The sequence below is a fragment of the Acipenser ruthenus genome, chromosome 11 (assembly GCF_902713425.1).
Source record: "Acipenser ruthenus chromosome 11, fAciRut3.2 maternal haplotype, whole genome shotgun sequence".
Classification (NCBI taxonomy): domain Eukaryota; kingdom Metazoa; phylum Chordata; class Actinopteri; order Acipenseriformes; family Acipenseridae; genus Acipenser; species Acipenser ruthenus.
In genome coordinates, this window is record NC_081199.1 from 24368027 (window position 1) to 24393774 (window position 25748).

Here is a 25748-nt window from a genome sequence, read left to right on the forward strand (position 1 = left end):
TTAAAGTTTCTTTGCACAGTTGTCTGTATCTTTCTGTTGGTAGGGTGGTAAGTGAGGACCAGAGGGATTCTATCATGTATATTGTTATTATATAAAGCATTTTTTCTATTTATATTTGAAATGCGGGCTTTAGCTTTAGTGATGATTTTGTCCAGAAACCACAATTTCCAAAAAACACACACATTTCCTCACTTTTGGCAAAGAAATCTTGATCGTTACTGCAAATACTTCTGAGTCTTAACAGTTGTGAATAGAGAATCGAGTGACGGCAAGCCTTAGTGTGTGAGGAGTCATACTGCAGGTATGAATGAGAATCAGTTGGTTTGTAGTAGACAGTGGTGTTAATGGTGGAATTCAAAACAGTGATGGAAATGTCTAAGAAAGATATACTATTGCCAGTTTCTGATATGTTCCATGTGAAATCCAGGTCTGGGTGGAAATTTGTTACTGACTGAATTAACTGTTTTAAATCTTCACTAGAGTTGGTGGAAACTCCAAAGATGCCGTCAATGTACCTAAGATATAGTTTAGGTGTGTTTCCATTGTATTGCTGTTTTCAACTGATCCCACAAAAAGGCAAGCATGTGATGGTCTCATTTTAGTTCCCATGCCAACACCCCTTACCTTTTGTTTTATTTATTTTTTTTAATTTAGTAGTCGGCAATTGATTTTTACCCTATTTCTCTCAATTTGAAATGGCCAATTGCATTATTTTAGGCTCAGCTCACCGCTACCACCCCCGCGCTGACTCAGGAGCGGTGCAGACGAACACACGCTGTCCTCCGAAACGTGTGCCGTCAGCCGACCGCTTTTTTTCACTCTGCAGGCCTACCATGCAGCTTAGAACTACAGCGTCGGAGGACAACGCAGCTCTGGGCAGCTTCCAGGCAAGCCCGCAGGCGCCCGGCCAGACTACAAGGGTCGCTGGTGCGCGGTGTGCCGAGGACACCCTGGCCTACCTAAGCCCTCCCCATCCGGGCTACAGTTGTAATCAAAAGTTTACATACCCCAATGGAAATTTACAATTTCTAGAAATTTCTCAAACAAATTATAGGAAAAATTAGTCTACAATTATTTATTTCAGCAACTTTTTTGCAAAACTCCAAAAAGGCTAATTCAAAAAGTATTCCTACCCTATGATGCTATGATAGTATTGTCTACAAGGTGCTAGAAATTTCAATATGATAATGCAGAACCTAATTCTAGAGAAGTCTAGAAAATGCTGGATTGTAGGTGAACATTCTTTGAGAGTGTAAAAGGGTTAAGCATAGGATGATTGCTGTCATTACCAATAAGTCAATATGGGGAAAAAGTAAAGAGCTATCTGAAGACCTTAGGTAGAACATTATTTATTGTCACAAAGCTGGAGAAGGATACAAGAAGATTTACAAGCATTTCAGTATGCCAAATTTCAACTACTGTTAATATTATCAAGAAGTACAAAACTAATGGTACTGTCACTACGCTCCCACGGTCTGGAAAAAATAAGGTTCTTTCACTAAGAACAAATAGAAGAATTGTGAGGAAGGTTAATAACAATCAGAATGAATGAGTTTTGATCAAAGGTTTTGTGGAGTGATGAAACAAAAATCAAGCTTTTTTGGTTATGCTGATAGTCATTATGTTTTGAGAATGTCTGGTGAGGCATACAAAGAAAAGAACACCATACCTACTGTCGAGCATGGAGGTGGTAATATCCTTCTATGGGGCTGTTTTTCGTCTAATGGCACAGGAAATGTAGTTCCAATACATGGTAAAATGGATTCCAATGCATACCAAAAGATATTGGCCAATCATCTGAAACCCTCCGCATACATATTGTAACATATGTGAGGTCTGTGAAGTGCAGGAACGCTTGAAGTAGGAGGGGCTGTCTTTCACATCGGTCGAACAGCTTATGGGTGACAGGCACGGACCGTAGGAGCTGCTGGTGATTGGCTGTGGAGTGGGACGAGGCGGGACAAACTGGAGCTAAAGACCAGTGACGGGGGAGTGTTTGTTGTTGTGAAGCTGATGATATTTATTATTTATTATTATTATTATTTGTTTATTTAGCAGACGCCTTTATCCAAGGCGACTTACAGAGACTAGGGTGTGTGAACTATGCATCAGCTGCAGAATCACTTAATCGCCCGAAAGACGGAGCACAAGGAGGTTAAGTGACTTGCTCAGGGTCAAACAATGAGTCAGTAGCTGAGGTGGGATTTGAACCGGGGACCTCCTGGTTACAAGCCTGTTTCTTTAATCACTGGACCACAAAGCCTCCTATGAGAAGCGAATAAACAGAGACAGAATAGTTCCACCCCAAGATTCCTTTTAAAAATGAATTAGTTTTAGCGGCATATGTCGTGGCCCACAGCAACCTGTTAATTGTTAGTTAACAATTGGCAGATTGTCTTTGATCATTTATTAGTGTAAAAATATCACGTTTGGCCCTGAATCAACTGAAAGCTCATTTTAATAGCGTTAATGATTTTTGTTACGATATTTATGAACAAACCACTTAGTGTAACATGTTGCATGAAACTTTTTTAAATGTAGCGGTACTGTGCTGGATTTAGTATTCATTTTCAAAACAGCTTGGTTGTGGTTGTAACCTTATAATTTATAAGGTCATACAATGCAGGATTCAATGATAATGTGGCACACATTACTTTTTTTTTTTTTTTTTTTTAAATTGCTTTATAGGTGTGTGTGATTTGTTAGTTACCAAAATCTCAGTCAACAACTGAAGACAGATAAGAGGATAATTTCATACCACTTAATTTGCACTGATGAAACATAACCTGGTTAACTGTACTGATGGCATATCAAATGCTTAGATGACAGATATGGTTGCATTCTTGTAGAACTCAAAATACATTTCGACAAGGAATTGCATTAGTTCCATTACTTAGTTGTGCACAAAGTGGTTTCAATAAATACTTTCTGATTTAAATATAGGCCTACTATGTGATAGTTTGGGTTATTCAGTCTATGTAAAACAGTAGGTAGGTGTGTATTTTTAAAATAATATTATATATATTTATTAGTCGAATAAACTGCTACCGAATAAGACCATTTTGCTACCTACTTTCCAGGCAGGTAGCAAATCCTCACTACTACCTTAAAAAGTTAACTTCTAGCCCTGAATTCAGCAAGATGTATTTATTTAATGTTAGTGAATCAAACGAACAAATCTGTTGAATTGATTCACTAAACTGAACAAATCAAATCAGTCAAAAAGAATCGAACTGCACATCACTAGTTTTCAGGTGCGCCTAAAATTTAACAACCTTTAGTAAATACCATGTGAGTACAGCTAATCTCATTATTCTGAGCTGGATGCTCATTTAAATACATTATCATGCATTACCGTAAAAGGTATAGACAATGTCGACCCAGGGGACTTCTTTGACCTGAAAAAAGAAACAAGGACCAGGGGTCACAAATGGAGATTAGATAAAGGGGCATTCAGAACAGAAAATAGGAGGCACTTTTTTACACAGAGAATTGTGAGGGTCTGGAACCAACTCCCCAGTAATGTTGTTGAAGCTGACACCCTGGGATCCTTCAAGAAGCTGCTTGATGAGATTCTGGGATCAATAAGCTAATAACAACCAAACGAGCAAGATGGGCTGAATGGCCTCCTCTCGTTTATAAACTTTCTTATGTTCTTACTGAGGTGCTCATAGATGATAAAGGCAAACATGCCTAACTATAGCTATAGTGACATTTTTTTTTTTCATAATATCCTTTGACCTTCTCGCTGAATAATTCTACCCATCATCTGAAAACTGAGGATTTGCCTAATGAACCACAGCAAACAAAACCTCAGTTGCAGTATCCACCTTTTCAAAAAATGATAGTCAGTAACAGTCGCTTCTCCTGTTTTCTTTCAGTAAAAATGCTGTAAATACTAAAAACCTATTACGTTGGTTTTCCCCTTTGCTGCATGATGTAGAAAAAGATACAGTATGGGCGCAATCATCTTTTTATCTTCTGAGCCACTGTCAAACCTACATTCTTAAACGGAGAGTTGCTTGTAGGCCTCTTGCACAAACACATATGTGGAAGCTCACGCTGTGTCACTCACCCAACGTTTCACGTCTGCCTAGTCTCGCACCTTCAGTCTATCAGACTCGCACACTGACAGCCGTTCAACAACCAGTATAGAGACCAGTTAACAACTACCGTCAGACGGATTCAAGGAAGGTGTTAACTGCACAGCAGGAGGGTCCAGTTGTACTTGTGTTTGATGTGTGGATCAAAAAAATATATCTTTACTGGTACATTTATTTAGAATTGCAGTTACCTGGTAAACAAATAACATGTAATATAATATATGTAGTATAATATATGTAGAAAATGTAGTTGATGGTATGGTATATTTCATGAAAGACAACTCTACATATTTACTTACCAGGAACCTAAAATCTTATTCAGCAGGAATACTGGTTTGTTCCAGTCATAGCATTGTTGCCCGTTCTTTGTTTTCTACACACGAAAATAAGATGCAGTAGTGTGCAGACCTGGAACAAATATAGTTGTATTTTGATATTTTATTTGCAAACACCAACTATTTCAAATAATTGAAATATTTAAATATATATGCTAGAATAAATCAATTTTGTTTTTAAATATTCAAATATTAATTGCACAGTCAAATATTATTTGAATTTTTGTTTTCTGCAAAAAAAAAAAAAAAAAAAAAATACTACTATTATACTATGTATAATTATGTACCAAGTCTTGCAATTACCACATGGTGGTTGAGGAGGATTTCTAACGAGGAAAATGCTAAACATGTTCAATTCAATAACTTCAAAACCGGCCATTAAACAAGTGGTTAAAGATATTTAATTGTTTTCAGATATTTAATCACTGAAATAACATAGTCAAATATTTCAATTGATCAAATTAAATCTAATTGAAATAGAGCAGTTTCCAAGAGATAATTGAGTGGTTAACAAGAACAAGGCTTAACCTGCTTAGAATGCAGGATAATAATTAGGCTGCTGTACGTTACAGTTACATATTTATGAAGAGTTCAAAGGATTTCAACTACTTTACTCATATTTAAATATTTTCAAATAATTGCTTTCCACAAACCATATTTAAATCTTTTCAAATAATAGTTACTTTCTTCAATTTGTATTTAATTATTTTCAAGTAATAGTTACTTTCTGCAATATGTATTTCATTATTTTCAAATAATAGTTACTTTTCACAAACCATATTTATAACTTTATCCCAGGTCTGGTAGTGTGTAGCTCATGCTTTACAGCTTTCCATTATTTGATGGGGTATTATCACCCCCCATTGGAGATCCATGTTCTGCACTGTGGATAGGTCAATATGTCCTCCACAAGCACAAGTTATTGAGAGTATTGGAACCCTGTCTACCTTTGTGTCACACTTGCATTCTTACGGTCCTCAGTCAAAAATAGGTGACCCATTGTATTTGCTAAGAAAAATCTATAAAATACTCGGATGCAAAATATTCTCTTTCACTCAAATTCAAATATACCCCTACTGCTTTAAGTCACACAAGTTATACATTGTAGAGTGCAAATCTATGGGACCACCCCACTAAAAATGACCTTTGGAAGCTATAAACAAACTGGAATGTAAGTAAAGTCTGCATTCTAAAGAAGCTGAGTGCACAGATAGCTGAACTGTAAGAATGCAGTAAATATCCATATATAGTCAACAGTAGTTTAAATATCGTCTTTCAGAGATTAACCTTTTTATTTAATTAAATATCTGTTGATACTCTCTTGTTGCATACTGTGATGGGTAACTTGACATATATTATTTATTTAGCTGCTGCCTTTATCCAAGGCGATCCATCTGTTTTGATTTATTATTTATTTTGCTTCAGTCACAAAGAAAATATTTAAATACATAGGCGATAATATTTATAATGTTGCATTTATACAACACATTGGGAATTAAGGCTTAGGCTATATGGATAGGAACAGAATAAAAAAAAAAAGCTTAACAAGATTTATACTATATAGAGAACAAGTAGCTGAAGCTGCTTCTGAACAAAATTAATCTATACTGTACTATTAACAGTAAAAGAAAAAACACTGGTTTAATAATGCAAATGTTTGATTTTGGTGTCAAAGGTGTCTTGTCTTTCGTAATAATAAATCAGAAGTAACGTTTATAACAATTTGTGAATTTAATGAAGATAATAGACTATTATCAATTTCTCCATCTTTTTTTATGGACCTGGCATAACAAACCTACTGTTGGTCACCAATGTGGAATATGCGGAGTTAAACCGATTTCCGTAAAAATGCAATTAAAAAAAATAAAAAAATACTTTTGTGATTGCCATAAAATACTGGATTACGGTATTAATGAAAAGTATGGACATTTTTAACACACTGAGGTATGGACATATATTCTGACATTCATGCGAAATGTTGTTATTTTGGATATTAATAACTTGGTTAATGAGAGCTCAACAATACTCATTTACAAACAATTGAAGGTACATGTCAAGTACCTGTTTTGTTCATGACATGCATGGTTTTTTCAAGATTTTTAAACTAAAAAGTAATGCATTTATACGGTGGCCCTGAAGTGCAAAACACAAGCAAATAAAAAAATACAGACAAACAAAAAAATATGTACCTGCAATTAAAAAAAGCTTACCTGCAATTAAAAAAACGACTGCAAATACAAAAACAAACGCATGCATCTTAAAATGTGTGTACAAACACAAAAAAACGCTTACATCTTAAAATGTGTGTACAAACACAAAAAAACGCGTACATTTGAGTTTGTACGCACATTTTAAGATGTCCGCGTTCTTTTGAGTTTGTACACAAATTTTAAGATGTAAGCCTTTTTTTGTGTTTGTACACACATTTTAAGATGTAAGCCTTTTTTTGTGTTTGTACACAAATTTTAAGATGCAGGCGTTTTTTTAATTGTAGGAACACATTTTTTTGTTTGTCTGTATTTTTTTATTTGCTTGTGTTTTGCACTTCAGGGCCACCGTACATTTATGTTTGTGTTTGTGTATAACATACTTTTTTTTACATAATGAAATAACTTTTCATAACAAAGATAAACTAGAACAAATGTTACAGTGCCTATCGATACCAAGTATTGTAATCTGACCCAAATTTATTTTTAAAGTTTGGCGCGCTGTCTCAAAAGTCTTCCTCAGATCTCCCTCTCCCTTTCTTCTGACAAGAGATCAGCTGATATCCCAGCATGCCTCTCTTTTTAAAGGAAACCGCCTCTATACATGACATAACTGCCCCAATATTTCATAACAAAAGGAATACGCAGGAATTTGGTACAATAATACCCGAAAATAATAATATTCTTTAATAATATTTGGCGCAAATATTGTTTTAGGCGGTGGATCGCGCTGGTTTCCAGCTTATTTTGAAACCCCTGCTTATGGTCTGATTGTCTGTCTTTCTGTCACTTTTTCTAGATTACTGCTTATCCAGTTAATAAAACCATGTGATGTGTTGAGGAACTTGTACGTAAATTTGCAGTTAATTTGGAGAGACTTCATGATTTATATCAAACTCATCAATCTGCCTCGCTGCACTCCCACTGCTTTCCTAAGTTGATGGCATTTAAAAATCTCTTACGTGATGGGGAGAATGCAAGCAGTGGCTTGACAGAACAGTAAATGAATGGGGGGCTAATCAGTGTTGTGGAATGATTATTAAGACGCAAATATGCAAGTAATGTTTCTGGACAAAACCCTTTCATTTATCTCCCTGTCTTTCACCCCAGTTAATAACTTTTACAAAGGAATCCTGTTTAGCACTGCATCAGAGGATTAGCAAACTTGATGAATATTCTGGTGAAGATGGATTAGTCATATAAATTAGAAACTGGAGCTCTCCACAGCAAGTAAATGTTCTGTCGTCTGCAAGATAATTCATTTAATTGGGCTATGTTGGTGTCATCAAAGAACAGGCTTTTTATTATTAAAGCTGTTATTCCAGGTGGATCGATGCTTACACAAGTTATGGGTGTGGTGTTTTATTTGTTACCACACATACATATATCCACACTACCTATATAGTGCATGATCAGCACACATTGAAACCATGTGAGTGCAATGCACTTCATTCACAGTCACATTTCTAAAAGGGATGCTTGCTTATTATTTAGGTAGCATGAATATGGTACCATTATTATCATCCATAACCGTTACACAGTAGTATTAGATTTAGAAATATGACAAGAAACTTAATAAATTCAGTGAAAAATGTTTCAACTAGAGGTCTTTCTCAATGTCTTCAATGAATTGGAGAAATACTTTGTCATTGAGTTTATTAAGTTGGTGGCTCCATTGGAGGTTCAAGACGACAGTGATTCAGAATGTAAAATTATCACTACATAGAAACTCCTTCTCACCCTCCTATGACCTATGAAATAAATTAGTTGATTTATATAAATGTCAGAATTTTCCATTCCATGTTTCCCATTGAAATACAGATTATTCTGCATAACTTCCACTCCTCCACAGCTGGGAGAGAGTCCTCTGTTTTCATGTGTAGGTTAATGGAATACCAATGTATTCATTGAGTGAATGGGAGATTTAATCTAATAATTCACATAACCCCTGCAGCCCGAAAGGTGCCTTCATTTTATATTTTGACCAAAACAACTTTAATCTAATTGTGAACGTCTGTTTTATGTTCTTGCAGCTGTCAACAGTGAAATTTGGAGATGCAGAGGAGGTTCCTTCACTGCTGGTCGTATCAGACCACTGGATTCATGTCTTGGTGATCTGCTCAGAGATACAGTAAGTGCCACCTCTTTATCAACCTTTCCTGTCAGATGCAAATATCGGAATATTCCAAATTTGAGTATAAAATACATATAAAAAGAACCAAAATATCTTCAACAGAAGATAGAGACCAGTGATAACATTGGCCACGCTTACAATAAGGATGGATTTTAAAACATTGGATGTTATGTACGATTCCAATAACTGAATTATTGAACTCTGGAGAGCTGCTAGAGTTGCACAGCTATTGTCATTAAGTGTGCGTATGACCTGACAGAGGCCAGCCGTCTGATTGGCTGCGGAAGCGCGAGAGCCATCGCATCGCAGAACTAAGCTACCTGGAGGTGGGGCTGGGCAGCCAGAGTATCAGAGCTGAGTTTGAGGACAGTGGAGCCGCCTACACGCTGCTGATCCGAGACAGGGAGAAGTGCGAGAGCTTCTTCAATCTGCTTACAGGTAACAACATGTGTGAAGTCACAAGTAAATATACACATCGTCAGGAAATAAGCTGTGGCGTCTTTTTAAGAATACAAAGATATAAACCGACTCCCAAGTAGATAAATGTCTGAAATCAGTTAAAGTTACAGCAATTATATGACACTCAACATGCTGTTAAAAATCATTATTGTTGACAAAGGGTGTAATTCGTGTTGACGCCGGAATAAAATGCCGTGGGGTTTGAGTTTTAAAAATGGGACAGGAGACCAGTGAAGTACAAATTTAAACATAGTATAATATAGATATTTTTGACATGTTTTAATATTTTAAAGAACTTCTTTTTTTTTTTTTTTTTTTTGAACAAGGGTAGATAAATTTCAAATCAAAATACTAGTACAATGTCTGAATACGATCAGGTATAACTTAAATAGACAGCTAATTTGAAAGTGCAGGGCTGTGTCAGTTTCATAAAAATGATAGGCAGGTCCTTTTGAAAGTACAGGACGGTGTCAGTTTCATTTAGTTGCTGGAGGCTAAGCTGTGCTGAGATTTAAAAAGTAGACTTTATAATGCTGAATCTGTACTAGGTTTGTATATACAGTAGTAGGATGTACCTACTTGTAATTCCTATAAATTTGATTTTTGAGTTAGGAAATTTCATATCTGTGGCGCTTGTACTGTCTCGCGGTGTAACAGCATACTCTACTAGTTTTGGGCGTGTTGTTTGAGTGAGTTGTTTGCATCTATGCCGCTATCCAGTCACATTAACCTGCAGTCATATGATGCTGATGCGTCATGTGTTTTTTGGTGCGTGCGTCCGGGGACCGGGCATGCGTATACGTATGCTTCAGCACGTTTTTACTGGTGTAGTGTCATGATGGCTGGTGTTGTTGGTGAACCTGTCACTAAAAAACAAAAAAAGAAGTACTGAATGGAGTGAGAAAAAAAATTATACCTGGATTCAATCATGACTGTTACAAAGGCATTTTGTAAATTGTGTAACAAAGAATGCGGCATCAATCACCGCGGCGAGTCGGATGTGAAGCATCATGTCGGTGGGATACAACATATTATTATTATTATTATTATTATTATTATTATTATTATTATTATTATTATTATTTATTTCTTAGTAGACTCCCTTATCCAGGGCGACTTATAAGTTGTTACAAAATATCACATTATGAAATATCACATTACGATATATCACATTACAGATAAGAGCAGTTATAAAATACAATAAGGGCAGTACATATGAGCAAATGCAAACAAGAGAAAATAAAAAATACAGTAAATAATTAAGTTTGAGAGTGATTTCGACTAAGAGTAGTTACACAAATAGTAAGTATGTGCTTATAAGAGTAAAGTCCATTAAGAGCAAGTAGTAAATACAACGATTTCAAATAAGAGCAATTACAAAAAATGTGAATACGGTTACCCTTTAGTGCCACACAGTCCTGTGTAGTCCAGAGTTGTGAGGTTTACAGATGCTGTCTGAACAGGTGTGTCTTGAGGAGGCACCAGAAGATGGTCAGGGACTGAGCAACATGTGCAAAACTGCCAAACTGCTAAACCGAATACCCTTGTCTCAGACTTCTTCAGCAAGCCCAATGAAACGTTGGATATCCAGTGTATCACACAGTACTGCAAGGCTGTGTGAGGAATCGAAGCAGTATTGCACTGGTGAGGTGTGAAACGCAAGTAAAAATGAATTTCAGCATGAGCTGCAAGGAGTTCTACAGTGATGTCATCGGCAGAAAGGATGTTATGCACATGGCCAAATCATCCAAGAAGTACCAGACTGGAAGGGATTTCATATACTAGTGGAGGATTAAATATTGCTATATTTAATTTTTAAAAAAAATACCTTACAATTAGGAATTAAACAGTATTTCACATTTACTGCTGTGCAGTACACAATACACTATACCAGTAAGCTATAAAAAATAAATTAGATGCTTAAGTAAATGTTATTTACACATCGGTGTACAGAGCTTAGAAAAAATACGTGGGTACTTTGCATAGAACACCAAGTTCAGTTTTTACTTTCATCTGACATTTTGAAAATCTACAAGTAAGTTAAACAAGCAAAAGTATTGAGAGTTGCTAAACAATTCACATCCCTGTTTTATAATAGTCACACATTCAGTGTATACATGCAGTAACTGAAAACTAAATCATACAGAGGGTGTGTACAATTTAGTCTGATTTTCTTTCTGTATGTCATTTTAGAGTTCTGCACATAGCTAGAGAACAGCCTGTCTGATTAGGATAAAACTTCAAAAGGAAGTAGTACATGCTTGTTTTATTAAGAACGTCACTTGAGTAGACTGAGAAATCCTTTCAACATTGTTTATGTTAACAGCACTATGAAAAGGTTTATGTATCAAGAGCATTTGATATAATAGGGCCTGAATGTCTTAAACAAGACTGCCCAACCTTTTTGTCTAAAAGATCCATGTTGACGACCAAAATCATGCAACATTTTAACATTTTCAGACTGTGTGTGACGGGGTACTCCCCACCCCTGTGCTTGTTTTGTTTATTAAAAAGCGCAAGTAATGCATTCATTACCCCAGTCCTGCCTTTTGTGTGTGTATTGTCTTCAGGGTCTGACATCATCCACCAGCCATCCTGGTCACACTGTTACCCAAAATAGGTTCACTAAAAAAGTGTGCTGGTTCACAACTGTCTGTGGTGCTTTCCATGAACAGACTAATCATATTATTGGGGTACTGTTTACAGATAGTTGTGACAGGTATGGACTACTTTCTATAAATGTTTTATTTATAGAAAATGACATTCCCAGTCATTCTGCAAGTGGATCGCATTTGGGGTAACAATACACTTGTGGGACAGACTGGTCAAGGAAATATTTTGCATATTTCTAAAGAGGAGACAATTATCCATTCAACAGATATTTCGTAACTAAGGGAAAGTAATTGATATCTGTTATCAGCCTTACTATTAAAAACAACTAGTTAATGTCCAACACAAGTATAAAATGTCAGTTATAAATGTTACTATACAAAAAGATTTTGTAAAAAATATTACAGACATTCTGCAGTGAGGTTTTCACCTAATTTAACTAAACTTTGCAGTTCAAGTGCAAGGCAAGTCCTATTTCTCTGAGGTCGATGTGATCAAAGAAGCATCAATTGGGGAGGAAGGACGTTTTTCCAAAATTGTGTGCAGATGTCCCATTTTCTGTAAATTAGACTATTAGTATGTCAGTTGTCTTTGAATGTCAAAATGTCTTAATAGATTGGTCCTCAATGCAGTTTTTTTTTTTTTTAAAAAAAAGCTTAATAGTAGCCAGATGCTTCATAACACAAAACTGCTATTACAATTATTAGTGCTTGCCTATGCTAATAGAACATCTGGAATGTTCTGTCATGACCTCCTAACACAGAGATTGACATTTCTGGTGCCAGAGCGTCTAGCCCTTTTGGCAGGCCCCTAATGTCATGGCCTTTGACCTCTAGAATAAAATGTTAATTTTCCTTGGATTCACACAAACTTTGTTGGGCTAACCAGGAAAATTCCAGGAAATTGTCCAGAGTGGTGGTAACAAACACAGAAAGGGTTGAATTTGAAGTGACCGTTTGCTTTTATTTCAGCTGGAAAAGGTTTTCGAAACTGTCCTTTTATTTTGGTTCTTGCATGTTATGCCCTGTCATCAACTCTGATGGACATTTTCAAATGGAAAGAAATCTATGTTTGTTTGTTTAATTTTCTTTGTTTTTGGATTCCCTAACAAAATTGAGGGGTAACTGAAGTCATTGTGTTTCTACTACAGTAGCTAGAGCTTCATAGCTCTGTGAGTTCTGACCTAAACATTCTCTTCAATTAATTCCTGAGCCTAGGGCCCCCATAAGTAAAAGGCTTACAAGGTCTTACCACCTTCCTCCAGTTCCTGTAATACACCGGTGCAGGAAAAGTTCCAAATGTATTTATTACATAAAATAAATATTAATAGATGACGTGATGAATAGCATTCAGGATTGTGCTTCATTTGAGCAACAGGTGATTATGAATACTATTTATTTGTATTTATAGGAAGAAGCAGCATATATCATTTTAAAAATGATAAAAACACACATTCAAACACATTTACCTGGATATATAACAAGTACCCAATACATTACTATAAAGAAAATACATTACAAATAATCAGAAGTCAGAAGGCGTGTGTATGTTCTGTAAGAGCTTTTTATACTAAACTACAAAATTATGTTTTTATTTATGTAACCCAGTGCAGTTCAATACATGCTTTTTGCCACCCAGACCTTGAATGTGCACATAGTTTGGTTCTATTGTTTATGCACATGATAGGGTCTATTGCCGCTTTCTTAACCAGATATGGCTAATAGAATTGCTTAAACATTAGAATAGTGAGTGGAATGGGAAGACAACAGTAGGGCTTCTTGACATAAAGTTGGGGAAACCACAATAAACACATTATGGCATTGTTCTACTAATGCCAGGAAGACATATGAATAAATACAGTCAGCATGTTTACAGGACAGTTGAGTGCTATGATGCATGTCCCTTTTAGCGATCAGAAAGTTAAAATGTAACCTGTCCGAGGGGTTTAAAGGAACTATTTGTCTTTTGTCAAAGTAGACTCTGTGCATTTGGTGAGATAAGATTAAGTTCAATCTATCATTTTATCATCATTTTTTTAATAAATTTGTGAGATTTAAATCTGCTTTCAGTTACATAAAATATTCTTCCTCTCTAGGTATTGTCCGTGGATTTGCCCACAATTCCGACAGCAAACTGAAATCCATCTCAACCACAAGAGTCAATCCCCAGCACCACCTCTGGTAAGGATTTCAAACTGATGAACAATTCCCTTTTATTTAAAGCACCCCCTGCAATATTTCAAAGAAATGCTACTTTATCTTTGCTGTATCCCACATTGTCTGCATTGCAGCGTTATATTCTTCAGTATAGACAGCTCAAGATCTTTCAGCCAATTAGAGTGCACATGTTTCGTCTTCTGTATTCAACCAACAATCGTCAGAGTAGCTCAGCTACTTAAGTCTTCTCTCTCCATCAGTCTTTTCTCTCTTTTCAGTGAAATTGACAATGGGCTAAATAAAGGTTGGTAATAATAAGAAAGCAAATATCTCTGTATTTTTAACTTTTGTATATGAATAATAAAGTTGTATATAGAATACATGGTCCATTCACTTACATGCGTGCCGATATTACCCACATACACAGACATTCACTGTCCTGTAACCCTATAACATAATCCTGATTGTTTTAATATTTTTATTTATCATGGGTCATAAATCACATGGGGTGGGGGGGGGGGACGTTTCTTAACTTTTACTTGTGAGCATTTGTGGGAAGAGCGATGACTTCTCTGATGAGCGTCACAGTGGATCCAAATCACGCTCACTTCTGCAACTATGCTGGTCTTCTGTTCCCACAATACAGCACTCCTGTCAATCAAATCTCCTGCATTGGTGCAGGAGGGAGCATAAACTGGACACATTGCTTTGTTTAGAAGAAAAATGATCTTACCCCTGATGAACTTTCCTGACTAAGTCGGGGAAAAAAAGGAATTCCTCAGTTTATTTATCCATGATCTGTGAATAAAAGTATCAAAACCATTGAGATTATGTTTAAAAAATATGGCTGCAATCTGGACAGCACAGGCTACAGCTAAGGTAATATGCGTTTCTTGTAAACACTGCAGGGGCTTCTGTAACACCAAGGTTCTTTAAACCATAGTAATTACTACCAGCGGCAATATGTAGAACCACTTCTCTTTAGAGGACAGTAGATCCTACTCTGATGATCATTATTACAGTATTATTGTTCATCAAAACTTTAAATTAAAGATATCTAAATTTATTTTCATCACAAAATCAATAATTGTTGTAGGATTTCATTTTATAGTCTGAACTATACTCCGCGTTGTACTGGGCAATAAAAAATGGCTTGACCTTGATTAGGGCAAACCCACTGAGTTCCCTTTGTGTTTAGTCTGGCAGCTCCACAACTACTATTGTATTCAGAGTTCAAAATTCACTGTCTGAAGTGCTGTGTATTTAATTGCATGACCACTTTGATATGGAAAGTAAGTCCAAGTCCACAGCCTGTATGAAAAACCCTGTTGTCCCCCCCCCACCCCTGTCTATGAACCTTTGTTTCGTAAACACAGCTGGGTCTTGCCAATCATTTATCTGGTCTCCCAGATTAATTTTTAATGTCTTTCATTCACTCACTTTGGTTTAGGAATGTTTGTTTTTGTTTAAAAGCTGCAGTGTCCGACAGTCTTGTTCATTGTTATACAAAGTGCTGATTCCCCGGTAACTGGAGGGTTTTAAACTTGCACTAGCCTTGCACCCTTCTGAACTACCCTCATTTCAATATATTTAAGCAATAACTACTTGGAGACAACAGTCTCCTTTGAATTAACATTAAAGAGCAATTTGGTATTATTATTATTATTATTTATTTCTTAGCAGACACCCTTATCCAGGGCGACTTACAATTGTTACAAGATATCACATTATTTTTTTTTTTACATACAATTACCCATTTATACAGTTGGGTTTTTACTGATGCAATCTAGGTAAAGTACCTTGCTCAAGGGTAATGCAGCAGTGTCCCCCCACCTGGGATTGAACCCACGACCCTCCGGTCAAGAGTCCAGAGCCCTAACCACTACTCCACACTGCTGCCCTACTACTCCACACTGATGCCCTGGGTATGGGTATGAATTAAGAGTCTCAGTATGGGTCTTAGAGAAACTCAGTATGGGTGTAAAATATTAGTGATCTTAACTAATATTCTTGTTGTTAAAATTCCCTTTGTATTTGTATAGTTTTCTATTTCAGTCCTCACATGCTGGTACTTTTTTAAACTCTGTGTAAAGCACTCCTGTGGCAGCAGTAGAGCTCTAAGAATCCTGTCTGAACTCTCAGTACATCATTATCTTGTCCCCTGGGTATAACCACATTTCCATCCAGTAGTGGCACAGTCCAAGTTTTACTCAAGTAAAACTCAATTGTCATTGCTGGTCAGTCTTCATAAAGTGTTCTGTAATCTTTGACCTCAAAGGGTGTAATTAAACAGATTGCTATCTGGCTGTAACTACTAAATAGACCTTCTGATTTATAATCCCCAGTTTTCTTACTGCCCAATTAGTCTGTTTGTTACATGGTGAGCAGTATAGGGCAGCAGTGTGGAGTAGTGGTTAGGGCTCAGGACTCTTGACCGGAGGGTCGTGGGTTCAATTCCAGGTCTGGGGGACACTGCTGCTGTACCCTTGAGCAAGGTACTTTTACCTAGATTGCTCCAGTAAAAACCCAAGTGTATAAATGGGTAATTGTATGTAAAAATAATGTGATATCTTGTAACAATTGTAAGTCGCCCTGGATAAGGGCGTCTGCTAAGAAATAAATAATAATAATAATAATAATAGAATCGGTAACCAAGCCATGTTGTCACTTCTACGGCATTGGGTTCCTTTAAGAACCAACAAGACAAAATTCCAGGTTGAATGGCCTCCTCTGATTTGGAACTTTTCTTAGTGCTTATGTTCTTATACAAGGTTGTCCCATTGGTTTATATTACTGCATATGCGATACAAAACATGCGCGAGCAGAATGCATTGCAACCGTTTTGATCTGTTTTATTTTATAGGCCTTTATTGTGTGAAAATGCTGAATCGGACATCTCGGAAGACAGCCACCTACATTTCTTCTATCTCCTGGCATTTTTAGTTCAAGGTACAGTACAGTGCACAGGGGTTGAACGTAACATTTGGCAATTACACGAACCTTCACAAAGTATGGGGCAGTTGAATATATGCAGACTGAATGACAGGTGTGTGGTATTTTACCCAACTCAGGACAGTGTAATTGTTCCATTTTGCAAAAGATAAATTTAATAGCAATCCGACCCACAAGTGCATTGGTACCTTAAATATTATCAATTTACTACCAGTGTAAAACTCAAGTGTCATACATACCTGTCTTCGCAGTCGTCACTGACACAAACTTTGGGTTTAAAATTAGCTAGTTATGAATGCATAAAAATGGCATTTTAGCCCTTTTTATTTATTTATTTATTTATTTATTTATTTATTTAATTATTTATTTACTATTTTAGATGGCAGTTTGGCCCCAGTAACAGTGCTGGTGACGCAAGCCACGCTGTACCTGCTGAGTGAAGACCACCAATGGAGAAAAGGCATGTCCAGCCAGACATCCAATGAGAATACAGAATCCATTAGTGGGACGGTTCACATCCACGAGACACAGCCAATCAGCTGTGTTAGTTCAGTTCATCTCTTCTTGTCCTCCCCCTACAGGGTCGATATCAAACTTTATGATGAGGTAGGAAAAACATTCAGTAAATGTGTATTTTAGAACTCTGTTTTAAAGGTTTTTATAAAAGCCTGTAACTTTGGGATGCAGAGGTGTAATCCACTTTCGACAGCTATAGCAATGACCAGGTACAACTGGAATAACCGTCCTGCCCAGAATTTAATATGCTATCCGTACCAGAAGCACCCCAGATAAACTTAATATTATTTATATTTTTAATTGGTATACTGCTAGCAAGAAACAACTTAGTTGAAGGTAGGACCGGTTAATTTAGGATGATTGTTGACGGTTTTACAGATCCCGATAATCTCTAATTTTGGACTACCTTAACATTGAGGTACCGTTACAATTATCTTTCAACAATGGTGAGTTAAAACATGTTTTTACTTATGAGTGAGACTGGAGCAATAGAAGAGTGTTGTTTTTTTTTCTGCTGTGGTCACTGGGAAGGTAGGCCACACCCTTAATACAAAGTGAAAATCCATCCTGCACAACTGGTTACATAGAGGTTAAATTATAACATGTAAAGACATTGTCAACATGTTTGTATGCATGTATTACTAAGTATCATTTTAGTACTGCTTGATCAGCCTGATCAGTGCCTGCATTCGGTATTTGTTATCATATGCATAGTGACAGATACCTTTTAAGATGTACTCAGCAGCCTTTGTCATCTCATATCAGTCATTAGTCACCTACTAGGTCTTTATAAAAATTCTTTAAAGGCACATATTGCATTTGCATTTACATCATATTTAAAATGCTACTTCATTTAAATTATATATTCCAGTTTAAGGGGCATGCGATGTGAAAATAAATACATTTCAAAATGCACAGGTGTAAATGCAGAAAGCAAGAAAATCATGCCTTATTACAGCACAGTGGAAAATAGATCTACATCTATCTATATATATATATAATATATATATATATATATATATATATATATATATATATATATATATATATATAACTAATAACAATCACAAAAAGGTAAAGTAAAAACTGTTAATGTAATTTAGCTATTACTAACAGTTACCAGTTTTGCTTAACACGTTAATTAGTCATTACTGTATACTATACTGTAACGTTACATGATGTTTGTTTAGATGACCCAGAATTTCAGATAACCAGGTTTTAGATAATCCACTTTGCAGCTGTATTGTTCCCTACGTTGGAAATCTGTTGATAATCCCTTATTCCTGCTAATCTTCCACTGCAATCACAAGTCAAAAAGGAATTTAGAAAGGCCAAGAGAGAGATAGAAATTAACATTGCTAAGGGGGCTAAAACCAAATCCAAAATGTTTTTCCAATATTATAACGGCAAGAGAACATTCAAAGAGGAGGTTAAATGTCTAAGAGATACAAATGTCAAAATCATAGACAAAGAAAAAAAAAATAGCAAATATATTAAATGATTACTTTTCACAAGTTTTTACAAAGGAGGACATGGACAACATGCCCCACATGTCGACATGTTCTTTCCAGTTTTAAATAACTTTAGCATAACTGAAGTGTTAAAGAGACTAGGTCTTAAAGCTCTTAAAATAAACAAATCCCCTGGGCCGGATGAGATCCTCCCAATAGCACAAATGAAAGGAGTTATTTACAAACCGCTAACCAAGATCACGCAGCAGTTTCTGCGTGATCTTGAAGAGGGAATCTATAAAAAAGACCTACGAGTTTATGTTGACTCAGAAATGTCTTCATCTAGACAATGTGGGGAAGCTATAAAAAAGGGCAACAAGATGCTTGGATATATTGTGAAAAGTGTTGAATTTAAATCAAGGGAAGTAATGTTAAAACTTTACAATGCATTAGTAAGACCTCATCTAGAATATTGTGTTCAGTTCTGGTCACCTTGTTACAAAAAGGATATTGCTGCTCTAGAAAGAGTGCAAAGAAGCGCAACCAGAATTATCCCGGGTTTAAAAGGCATGTTTTATGCAGACAGGCTAAAAGAATTGAATCTCTTCAGTCTTGAACAAAGAAGACTACGATCTGATTCAAACATTCAAAATCTTAAAAGGTATAGACAATGTCAACCCAGCGGACTTCTTTGACTTGAAAAAAGAAACAAGGACCAGGGGTCATAAATGGAGATTAGATAAAGGGGCATTCAGAACAGAAAATAGGAGGCACTTTTTTACACAGAGAATTGTGAGGGTCTGGAACCAACTCCCCAGTAATGTTGTTGAAGCTGACACCCTGGGATCCTTCAAGAAGCTGCTTGATGAGATTCTGGGATCAATAAGCTACTAACAACCAAACGAGTAAGATGGGCCGAATGGCCTCCTCTCGTTTGTGAACTGTCTTATGTTCTTATACTGGCAGTCAGTGACATGCTGTTGTGTTTGTGTTTCTATTTGCAGATTGCCAAGGATGAGAAGACATGGTGCCTGCAGACAGAGAGCCAGGGTCTGGTGAAGGATCTTGTGGAGTGGGTCAGGACTCAATGGGAAGCCATGTTTGGAGTCAAACTCAATACCACCCTTCACAAAACAGGTTCCTAAGGGAACTGCCATTTTCAACTTCCCAAGGACATACAGAGGTGGCAGAAACACTGGTATATTTTAGTAGGGGGTTTCCAGTGCTTCATCCAATAAAAGCTCCACCATGCTGAAGGGCAGGGTGAGATCAAATCAGGAGCTTTCTGGTTTGAATCCAGTTTGAATTGTTGCCGATCTTTGCTGGGGGAACACAGGGAGTGCTGCATTTACATTAGTGCTCCCGTCAGTTGATGTAAAATTGTCTGGTCATAGTTCACCTCCTTGCATCCAGGCAACAATTTCCCAAGTTGGGTCCTTTGAAAAGGCTCCAACGCGCTGAAGGGCAGGGCAAGTCATACAATTAGGAGCTTGCTAGTTCGAATTCAGTTTTCATTGAGTTGACGATCTTGGCTGGGGACCCACAGGGAGTGCTGCCTTTTCATTGGTGCTCCTGTGGGTTGATGGAAAATCATCTGGTCATAGTTCACCTCATTGCATCCTGGCAACAATTTCCCAGGCTGGGTCACTGCACCCAGGCTGTGTCCTTGCATCCAGGGTTCAGTAGCTTTGTCAAGAAAAGGCTGTCTTGTGATCTTTAGTTCTCCTGATCGGTAGGTGGTCAGGCAACACTCGAATTGTAGAAAAACATGGGTCAATTAATAAACGATTGATCAATAAATAGAAAACTATAGTCTTTTGGCCATTACTATACAATACTATAGTATTTTTTTTTTACTTGGGAAGACATTGGTCAACACATTTGTGTACCTGACCTGAATTTATGATTGAGTGTTTTGAAGTTCCTTTTAAAGCAGATGTGATAATATGAGCTATGGGATTTGATAACAAAATCATTTCATTCCCCAGCTTCCATTTGGTCTTCTAAAGTAATTTTGAAACAGTCCTCAGTGTTCAATACCCTAATAACCAGGCAGCTGTTTCAGAGGTTCAAAAATATAAGTAGTGGGGATTGATTTGACTTTTTGACGTTCCCCCCCCCATCTGATTAATGACGCTGGTCATGGCTAAAATGCTAAAAAAAAAAAATGAAATTTGCATGAATTGTTACCATCTTTTATAATTCGTGTTCGCTAATTTGTAAATCCCATTTTAACAAAAGCACCTCTGGGAAAGGTTCCATATCACTTTTGCTTAATTGGAGTTCGGTATGCCAGTAATGGTAATATAGAATGTTTGTTAAAATATTGTGTCTTAGAATTTTGTTTTATTATTTCTTGGGGGCCTCATGGAGTAGCTATACGAACAGAGCAGGGACGTTTCCTGAAGTTATAAAAGTAGAGGTATTTCTGTTTTTGAGAAGGTCCACACAAAAATGATTAGGTTGTCTTCAGTTGACTCACCTGGGGATAAAAGACCAAAAGAGGTTACCACAAGCAGACTGAAGGTGAGAAAATGGAAATAAAGCCACATTGCAAGTACTCCTAAATAGGAGTGTATGAGTAAAGCTTAGCAGAGTTGAAATGTGTCGCTATGTAGCACCAACACAGAGAAAATGGCCGCCAAGATGTTTCATTGGAAACTAAAAGGGAAACTAGAGGTATATATCAAAAGCATTTTTCTTTTGTTTTTTAAAGAAGAGAAACAACAGTTTCTATTACAAAATTAACAACTTCCAAAAAACCCTAAATTACATTTCATAGTTGTTATTTTCTAGTTTTATAATTTTAATTTGGTGTTTTTCTTCTTAAAATAATAACAAAAACAAGTTATACTTTGGAATAAATATCTTTGATAATAGCCTTTGGCAATATTTGGGAATTGTTATACTGTGAAACTGTAAATAAAAATAAGTAAATAATGTATGTCTTATATATGTATGTATTTATGTATGGTATTTTACGAAATGTCAGTCGTAAACAGTGTAATTTTTGTATTATTAGTTTGCAGATTGTTTCAATAAAAACACATTTTGTTCATTTGTGTGTTTGTTTAAATGCCAGTGACGCTACAACTTCCACATGGAAGAAGTTTAAACTGTTTAAAGTGTAACATTTTAAATGCAAACAAGAAATGACGTCACATGTTCTTGCAGAGCTAGTAATCTTTATTTGTATGTATATTTTATGAACGGTTTGCATGCTGTAAGGTCTAGTGTCCCCATCCAGACTGATGGTTAATGTGCTTGGTGATTTGTAGGGGTGTGCCAAGCCTTGCCTATTCTATACAGGATTGTTGCTGTTTGTTTTTTGCCAGATTCTCTTCAGTTAAACAGTGCTTTTAAAAAGTGGAATAAACTTATAAACATTAAAAAAAAAAAACATTTAAATCATGAACTGTAAACTTGATTAAATGAGTCAATATGGGATTTAGCCAACATATAGGATCAGATATGTCTTGAAATTAAAATTCATGTTTACATGTATATATATTTTTTAAAACTGTCCATTTGAGACACATAAAGTGAATGTAAGTGCATGACAGGTATGACATTATTTAGTTGAGTACATCCACTTTAGCAGCAGTCCTTAAAGTTTTGTGAATAGGGACACCTACAGTGCAAAGATGGGTAATTGTGTGCTGCTTACAAAATTATTTTCACCCATAGGCAAACCACAGGCAAATTGCCCCCACAAATTTGCTCACAGTGAACAACCGGGTCCAGAGAAACGTAATTGAGCCATGATTATAAGATGATCACATTACATGTGATATATAATTTATTTTTTTATTTTTTATTAATGAGTCAGGTCAAAGCACACTGACATGGAGAGACAATGCAAATAATTTGCAAACACTTGGGATTTTAAACATTTGTAAACAAAAAAAAATTGTTTGTTTTTTATACTAATTGTTTTTTTTGTTTTTTCTTTAGAGCTCCTTACGAGGATGATAGCAATGACTACAGTCGGGCACAGTGCTGGCAGGGACTATAAGAGATTACCAGCACCATTTGAAGTTAGCACTGTCCACACTCGGTTTCAAACCCGGGTCTCCAGAGGTATGAAGTATGAAATGCTCATGCATTAGCCAGCTACGCCACCTATGCCACAACTATTCGTGAATAACATGGTGTTTCCCCGTTTTACCAAATTTTGTAAGACTGAAATGTAACTGAATGACGATTAGTCTATTTTACCAAATTTTAAGTCCTGGTGCTGTATCAGCATGAAACGTCACCCCTGTTGATCATTATTGGCTCAACTTTAGAAAGACAGAATTGAATATATAAAAGCTGATTCTCCCTGTTGTGAGTTTGGGGGCTGTTGCAAGCGCTTGGTTAGCAGGCGCTTCTGCATCCATGATAAAAGTTCCATGAAACTCAGACAAGCAGACAAACATTTGAGCTAGTGCCTTCTTCAATGTCCACTTGACTGAAATTTTTACCATAAAATTCTGATTGGGTGTTTTGGATGATTTACCTAAAGCATCTGTATCCATGACTGGAACAATTACTGATGTTTCACAATGAATAGTATCGTTGTTTGTGTTTCAGATTTTCTGAACCTGTAGAGTATAACCATTAGGACACCGGTACTATTGCATTTATCCCTCTATGATGTCAATGCAAAGCTGAATGCTGTAGCCACAGACGAACCCAGGTTTATTTCTCTGAAGATACAGGGGTGGGCCCCTTTCCTGTAAAGCCATCTCACAGGGGCATGAAAGTCATGCATCGACTAAAAAGAACTGGATTCACAATGGTGTCTAAAACATGCTGGGGGTAGGTGTTAAATTTCACAGCTCTCCAAGAACAGGCTTTGCAAATACATTATTAGGAGCCACGTAGCCATCTGCTTCTTGGGTTTGCAGTTTATCTCTGTGTTACATTAACAATGCTTGCTAGTCGTGCCTCCCAAAGTTATTGAAAGCGCCATCTTATCCTCTAAAAAGGATGTCTACGTGGTTTCTTTTAAACACACACTAGCAAGTATTTAATGCCTTCTCAAGTTTCAATACCTTTTATAGACAATTGTGTTCAATGGACAAGAGACCAAAAAAGAGATGTCGCCTTTCATGTTTCCAATATTTTATAGCTGAAAAAGTACTTTTGTACATGTAATAAATAATTTTTTCCATTGCTTTATATGGGGAAAATGGCATGCATGAAAGTGTTAATACAGCAAGAGTTGAAATGGTATCGTGTTGCATTTAGAATATTAACAACTGATTATTCTGTACCAACCAGTAAACATGGCATATTGTTGGTCTCCGTCTTCACTGCATTGCACCTGTCCCCACAAATGACCAAATAACAAAACGCTGCTCTCCCAACTACTGGGGCAGGTACACTCAGGACAAGGGAAATTTGCCCACACCTTTAATGAATCTACCACAGGATATATTTTACAGAAACAGATTGGTCGATTGTCGCATTCTTATCTTTTCCATGTGTATCGAATCCCATGTAGGCCCATTTTTGCCAATTAATTTTTTTTCTATTTTGCATCCATTTTGAGAGCCGTCTTTAAACAGTAGGTCCTTTTAATATGTATCTGATAATGCTAAACATACTGAAGACCGACGTTGTTTAAAGATAGTTGTAGATCATATAGTCTTTGTCCTCACAAATATATTGCAAATGTTGTGGATATTATATATTTTAACAGAAAACTAAATTGAATTAAATCTTTAACCTAATTTGTCTAATAATAGAACACTGAAACTTGATTGCTTTCCAGGCTAGGTAACAATACTCTTAAATATCTATTTGGGTATTGTGCGATCCCTTGTTGTAGTGTCAATATGTACTAATATTTCATGGGTATGTTGTTGTTGAAAACCTTAGTTCTTACTGTAATATTTTAACGTGATATTAAATATGTAACTGTTTTGTGTTATTTTCAAACATATTTTGTTGCATGCTTAATAAATACCACCTTTCTAACAAGAGATTCCCAGTATTGATTCATTCACTCACGTTGAACAAACACGATTTATGGAATGTGATCTATTTTTGGCTTGTTATAACGTGTAAATCCGCTATCGTCTTCAGAGAGCAATATTGAAAATGATATATGAAAATAATTATAATAGGACGCGGTTATTGTTTTAAGAATATTAACTGTCTACGGCACCCACATATTAGCACCCACACGGTGTTCACGTTAAAAGATGTATGTAAAGTGAGGAAAATGACCTGACCAGGAACACAGTTGCAGAAGTGTGCCTACATACGATTGGATACACATGGGAAAAATAAGCAAAGCTCATTCCTGCCAATATATACCCAATGGTAGCTCCATTAAAGGTGAAACAGCTTCCACAGTAAATTCCCCCTTGTTCTTTAGACTAGGATTCGGGTTTGATTGCCCATTTTACCTCAGACCCTTTAATTGCTTTCTAAACATCTTGTCCCTTTTATATAATAGTCCATTTTGGATCTTTGGATAAATACAAACATTAAAAAAACAACAACAAAAAAACTTGAAGAACTTAATGTCCCACCCAGTAATTCTGCTTTACAAGTGAATGGATAATATGTGGTATACCACTACTTGGTAGATAGTGGTAGTCCTATCATATATAGCCTGGTACAAGCTTCATAGTAATACTCACTGAATTGAAATCCCATACATCTACCAGATGTCCATGGTTAACCCAGGATTACCCCTAAAAATAAGTGTACATTTATCAAATCAGTCCCTAAGCAGGCAGATAGTTGCATTTACAGACTTAATGTAAAATGTTATACTTTGTGTGTACATGCCATTCCCAGTGCCACTGGCTTCAAAATCCTTTTAAC

General features: G+C 36.3%; 1 protein-coding gene across 4 annotated transcripts in view; it reads left to right on the forward strand.

Moving 5' to 3' along the window:
* LOC117426183 (serine/threonine-protein kinase 11-interacting protein-like) overlaps positions 1-25417 on the forward strand; it is a 61043-nt gene extending 35626 nt beyond the window's left edge. For 3 of the 4 annotated variants that reach the window (XM_034043558.3, XM_034043559.3, XM_034043557.3), the window contains exons 21-26: positions 8679-8776; positions 9039-9217; positions 13944-14028; positions 16868-16953; positions 17336-17562; positions 19928-23065. In XM_034043558.3, the coding sequence (XP_033899449.3) occupies positions 8679-8776; positions 9039-9217; positions 13944-14028; positions 16868-16953; positions 17336-17562; positions 19928-20068 (816 nt within the window). In that variant the 3' untranslated portion in view covers positions 20069-23065. Of the gene's footprint in view, positions 1-8678; positions 8777-9038; positions 9218-13943; positions 14029-16867; positions 16954-17335; positions 17563-19927; positions 23066-23498 lie in introns of those variants that run through there. The other variant, XR_009330541.1, reaches the window with a different exon arrangement.
* The last annotated feature ends 331 nt before the right edge of the window (positions 25418-25748 follow it).